The 6501-nt window shown below is 39.0% G+C and overlaps 1 protein-coding gene across 1 annotated transcript; it reads right to left on the reverse strand.

Annotated features, from left to right (window-relative positions):
* Positions 1-337: 337 nt before the first annotated feature.
* On the reverse strand, positions 338-5694 carry MIP (major intrinsic protein of lens fiber). Its single transcript, XM_053455676.1, has 4 exons — positions 5074-5694; positions 3145-3309; positions 2642-2722; positions 338-826 (listed from the first exon to the last, which is right to left on the reverse strand). The coding sequence occupies exons 1-4, from the start codon at positions 5431-5433 to the stop codon at positions 641-643; spliced, it is 792 nt and encodes a 263-aa protein (XP_053311651.1). The 5' UTR covers positions 5434-5694; the 3' UTR covers positions 338-640.
* Between the last annotated feature and the right edge of the window lie 807 nt (positions 5695-6501).

Consider the following 6501-nt stretch of genomic DNA (forward strand, 5'->3'; position numbering starts at 1 on the left):
TGTCTACAGATTTTTAGTGGGGCTTAAGGTTTTCGGCCCATTTGTTTCCTCCTCTTAAAAAAAAAAAAAAAACACAAAAAGAAAACATTTTCATAAACCAGCAAAAAATGAAACGCAGTAAAAAGAGAATAATGTGTCTGAGATGTACAGCAGCATCAGAGGAGCAGTTAGGAGGGCGGTTGGGAAGTTTTGATCAGGAACAGACAGTGCCTTTCTCTTTTATTTAAATATCCTTTGTTGACACAAGAACAATGCACTTAACTGCATTATATTATTGTGCCCACCTGTTTTTTTTTCTTATATTTATTTCTTTTTTTTTCCAGGGACGATGAATCCCTTTTTGTTACTGACAGTATTATGGGAAATAGATATTTGTTTGGCCCCTGAGTTTTGTGGCCCAATCAAACCCTCTCGCATCCATCCCCTCCATTTCCACTCCGATGAAAAAAAGTCAAGCACATTAACCGTTCTTTCTGTCTCTACTTCAACAAAATACCCACAGCCTGGTAAGAAAGTAAACATTTCTCAAAGATTATCCCGACCATCCCTCCCTTAACACACCTCTCACGACGGATATTATGCTATCTAGGCCCAAATGTGTGTGTCGGTGTGCTGCTACTTTGTTGTGAAGAGGTTTAGTTTATAGAGATTGTGTTTTCAGCTCTATAGGTTCGCCCGTCGCTTCCTGCTGGCCCTCAGGCTCTGCAGGCCGGGCCCCTTTGAGGATTGAAAGTCTCTCAGACAGGCCTCTCATCCTGGGGAAGAGGATAAAGTCATACACCAGACCCCCAAGTGCTCCACCGATGATAGGACCAACCCAATAGACCTGCAGCCAAGATGCAACAAAAAGTTAAGGCAAGACAACGTTCAATTGTTCAAAACACTAAGCAACATGTAAAAAAACACCTTTCCGATGTGTAATGTGTTATATTCTGGTTTGGTCTTTGTTATAAATAATGTTACCTGCATAATTTATGTTATAAAAAACCAGGGGAAATAATGATGATGAAGCACATGTATATAGTTACTCATTTACCCTGAAATTATCAACTTGGCCAAGGTGAAACTACTGGTCATTTAGTGAAAACCCTTTCTAAGAGTACAACTGTGCTGAAGTTGTTGCATATCTGCAACAGTGAAAATGGTCTGAAAACACAGAATTTCATACTTATCCCCAATTACCTTTAGATTAAACTAATAATGGCTATTTGTTACCTTTATGAAAAGTAAAATTAAGGTGGATCTGCCTTCCAAAGAAGTATGGATGACAGGGTCCACTGCAGGTAAGCATTAAACATTACATTGTTCTAGAAAAAGAATATATACATAGGAAGTTATGCTTACCTTCAAGCTGCTGGTGCTGGTTCCTGTGACTTTCCAATATGGCTGCCTGGGTGCTATGCATGCATGTATGCTCACCCAGCCTGCCTCCTGTTCAATTCCAATATGCTCTACACCAAGAGGATTGTGGGCGCATGCACAGCACACCCGACAGCCATATTTGCAGCCATGTTTTATATGCTGGCTTAGTGTTGTCAAAAATACATTGGATAGAAAATGTAAGATACTTTTCATCCATACACGTGTTAGATAATTGGCCAGCACACCATATATTTGATGAAAAGTTATTCTATAAATGTTACCACTTCATCTTTCCCTGCTTATCTATATTTAAGAATCCTCTAAATGTTGAGTTCATCAATATAAAGTTGGTGGTTTGCGTTGTCAGTCAATGATTGTAAGTCAGTCTAGTTTATACCATATAATATTACAAATTGTATTTATATGCATCAACATTTCTTTGTATATTGTACTTAACGTATCTTGTAGATTCATATGTTGCTCATAGCATAATACACTTCTTCAACGTATCCCTTATACACCTAGTACGTATCCCTTAACCCCAAATGCCCCGTCAATACTTTCATTTCCCTTCTTCACCCTATGACAACTTCCCCTTCCACTAACCGTACTAAACCGTAATAAATTTGAATTATCAGATGCTCAATATCTGCACAGTCCTCCTGTTGCCCCTGCCATCCCTTTGACTCTACATCCTCCCATATACTGAACTCTTCTTCCTTTGCTACATTAAGTCCTACCTGGATCCAACTGATCTGTCCAGCTATCATTCCACCTATCTACTTCCTCTTGCCTTCATGCATCTTGAACAAATTGTATACAATCAAATAACTAAGTTTCTTGATCCTCTTCAATCTCGATTCCGCTCTCGACATTCTACTGAGACCGCCCTTACTAAAGCTACTAATGACCTACTCACTACTAACTCCAAGGCCACTACTGTATGTTAATCCTACTGCTTTTGATGCTGTGCACCACCCTTTTCTCCTTCAAACTCTTCACCGTCTTGGTCTCAGTGACACTGCTCTCTCCTGCTTCTCATACTACCTTTCTAATCATTCCTTCAGCATATTCCTCTCCAGTAAGATGCCCCCTCTCGCAGTTGGTGTACCCCAAGACCCATTCTGTTTTCTCAAGGCCCCTACCCTCTAGAATGCCCTCCCATAGCCTATCCATCTTTCTCCCTAGCTTTGATCCTTCAGAGTATTCCACAGTATTCCTATGAGGAGTCTATTTGTACCCCAAATGAGTTCGCTATTATAATTCTCTTTATCCTTACCCAGTGGTTGGTGAAATTTCTGGTGAGTACTGCTGGGGCAAAAGATCGAGCTGGATTCATGCTGGCTCCAGTATAATACATCTAAACAAAGGCAAAAGGAGAACTTATACCCATGTGTAACAAATGTTTTGTTTTGAGAGCTGATTTGCTAATGCTAATAACTAGCTATGCACTTATCTCATACAAACCTCATTTGATCGTGTTTAGTGAATAAGCCCCTGACCAAAGAATTTGTTAGTGTTCTAAAAATAAAAAGAATCCGGTGGGGCAGTTAAATAGATAGATTAAACCAGAACATTCTTGTATGCACATTGTTGCAGAACCATCAATAATACTATGGATGGTTAATTGTTAATTACAGACTATATAAGACTGAATGTAAATGTACACTATTATGGCAATCTATTTGACAGTGGTGTGGCTGAGCTAGTATTTAACAGAAAACAGCACCTCTTGTCACAAGTCCAAATTATAATGAGCAGTTTGGTATGTCATGTACTTACCCCAAAGAGATGACCAAGTGTGAGGGAGAATCCAATAGCCAAAGCTACAGAACCCAAACGACCATTCCTCCTTTCATCATAAGTGGCAAAGATACAAAGCACAAACTGCAGGGTAAGGAAGATCTCCACTGTGGTTGCTTGTCCAAGGCTCACTCCAGGATGAAGCTATGGAAAGTGCCATAAAAAGAGTTAGCTTGGTTTAATTAAGCAGCACACAATACTTTTTAGGAAACTTTGTTCTCAGTCATAATCTGATCACTTTGACATACATTTTTTTCATCTTTAGTATAATATCATAGTTCATAAAACCTACATTGTCAGAGATAAATCACTTCAATCACACTGCGTACATTTATATTTCGTTAGCAGCAGGCACAATGCCTGTATTTACTTTAGCAGGTCAGAGGCTGTAGCCCTCAAATATATTGGCTCTTATGGAGTACTCCCATCTGATGTAGTTTTTCTTTTTCATTAAAAGTGACATGCAATTTCATATGGTAAATCAGGAAGCGCATATCCCATAAGGTCCAGTATTTTGCATCTATGTTGAAAATAAGGCTATTCTTTTACATGTGTAAGGACACTATTTTTTAAACAATTCATAGAAACATAGACATTTGATGGCAAGTAAGAGCCATTGCAGATTTGGTCTACATTTTTCCTTAAACATTATTTAGTCCTTGGTCTAAATTTCTCATGTATGAACCTCAGATACCTGCTGTATGGTTGCATTGCTTATTTAACACCTAAAACTTCCTTAAATTAAATCTAAGCCTGAAGTTCTAGTTTTAGAGTTTGACGTCTTGAATAAAAGGTGCACCTTTCACAATTTTATTATCTTTAACAAACATCTCACTGCTGCACCATAAACCTTCTCACTCATAGTGTTAGTTTGAATTTCCTTGGGGCCATAGATTACAGAATGATATTGAATTGGGGGGTGTACACGTGTATGACATCTCTCAATATATAATATCATATGATATCTCCCACAAACTGTAAAATTACCTTTTCTCTGCCACTTTTTTGTAAAATCATTAATCAGAATGTATGTTAATTTATCATGCTATGCTTTTCTGTTGCAGAACAATTGCCTTCCACACTAAAACATGGGGCATGGTAAGAAGTAGGATGCTGTGTTATAAAAAGATCATAACAGAGCCGTGCATTGAAAAAATGTGTTCACATGTAAATAAGCATGCACATTCACATTATGCGTCTATGCCATATTTGCATTTATAGTGAATTACTAACTGGAATGGCTCATTGTTTTTTAACTTTACAGTAAATCAACTATTTTCTGGAAGCTTTGCATCTTGTAATGTACACGTGCATAATTTTTAAATGCCTTTAAGCTGACCTTTTTAAGAAAAATGTATTAAACGAGTATATGCAATCTATCCTAAACATGTACTAAACTATTTACAAAAGGACGAGGCTCTTAAACACAATTTGGTATAAAGTATTACAATTCTAAATAATGTCGCCATGTAACAGCATATTTTCCATTCATTTTGTATAGATCAAAGAGTGTATTGTTTCTCTCTGTATTTAAGGAGGGACGGACAGTGCATTGATGCTTAAGCAACCAATCTGTTGGTGAGGAATAATTAGGCGGCTGATGATTTTTGACTAATGCCTTTGCTCTGAAATACAGCTCTGTGTTAATTCTTCTGCATGCCCCACACCTCAGTGAATTCAATAATTAACAAATAGAGGTTATATTCAAGTTATATTGAGTGACCGATAATTGTCAGAGAAAGGTTTTGTCTGACATTAGTCAAGTAGCATATTCCTCCTGTTAAGCATTTAAATTAGTAAAATAAGCAAAAATATAAGATCCACATACTGAGTAAGGCTAATCAATGGATACAATGTGAAAGCCTACACATTCTTCCTAAAACATATATACCCCTGGTGGGTAATTACCGTATTAAGAGCCAGGTTGCCACGGATTGCTGCAGGGGTAACGCCATACAGTACTGCAGCTCCAGCTACTGCTCCCAGCAGTTGTGCTGCGATGTAAAAAATGGCACGGAACAGCGACATCTGCGAGCCGATGAGGAAAGCAAAGGTGACTGCTGGGTTAATGTGGGCACCACTGACATGGCCAACAGATTGGACCATAGTTGCCAGGGCAAGACCAAAGGCTAGTGCGATGTGCAGGATGTTAGCTGGACCAGCTGCCCACTTCAGAGAGGCACCCAAACCAAAGAAAACATAGAACATGGTGGCAAAGAATTCTGCGAAAACCGCTCTCCAAAAGGAGAAGGAGCGGAATTCCCACATGATTGCGGGATGTGTGTTTGAGGGAAGGGGAAAAAAAACAAGGGTCAGGTAGAAGCTTAGGTAGTGGACGGGAGATACTCCAAAAAATGGAACTGGAGAATCCCCTGGATCCTTTTAAATAAAATGTAAATCAAAGTGTAACTTTGAATTTACTACTCAACAAAAAGATAACAAGAATTAAAACCTACAAGGAACTAAACGTTAAAAACAACTCAAAAAAAGCCACGGACAGAGTGACTGCTCCAAACTCCCAACTGCTGTGGAAACTTCCCCCCCAACCTGTTTATAGAGTGGCGGGGGGATTTATAAGGGGCAGAGGCTGTGACATATTTAATCCCCCCATAGAGGTTCACACCACCCCCAGATGGGTGGGGGTAAAGTGCATGTGAGCTGGTGTTTAACTCTTTGCTTAGATGCTGTCCCTCCCCTCGGTGGCACATGATATAAGGACACACAGAAAGGTTTGGTCAGATGTTAGTTTTAATTCATAGCTGTGTTCTAACGCTTAGGGAAAAGATGTAGCTCTGTTAAATTCATAACTACAGCTTTCATGAATGGGTTTACTCAAGGCAGCGGTGCCCTTTAACTAAACATTCATGGATGCTTTATAAACCACCAGCAGTATTTCCCTGACGATATATTTATCTTGAGCAATTACCATTTCTGGGTGCCTGTGTCCAGTTTTATCTTGCTGGGGAAGTGAAACGGTTACATTTTTCCCCACCGGAGGAAACTGTAGTGTCAAGCAATTTCAAAGGCATAAGCTAGATGCTGAAGTGCAGGTACTGCCTCGTGAATGTGTGGCCATCTCCCTAGATCTTGTCACCTTGTATATGGTGTAGAGGTGATCTCATTAAATATCATCTACTCTCAATTTGTGTTTTATAAAAAGGCATTAAAGGACATGTTTTGGAATTGTACCATAACAGGAATAATGTATTTTGAAAGTATAATGGCAATGACCCCTGGCTACCACATCCTTACATGTTTTAGTATCACAACAAATAGAAGATGCCATTACAGTCCAAGCCATAGCTACTGTGCCTTAAAGAGTTTACTGTGGACGGA

Source organism: Spea bombifrons, chromosome 2 (genome assembly GCF_027358695.1).
Source record: "Spea bombifrons isolate aSpeBom1 chromosome 2, aSpeBom1.2.pri, whole genome shotgun sequence".
In the NCBI taxonomy this organism is placed as follows: Eukaryota; Metazoa; Chordata; class Amphibia; order Anura; family Pelobatidae; genus Spea; species Spea bombifrons.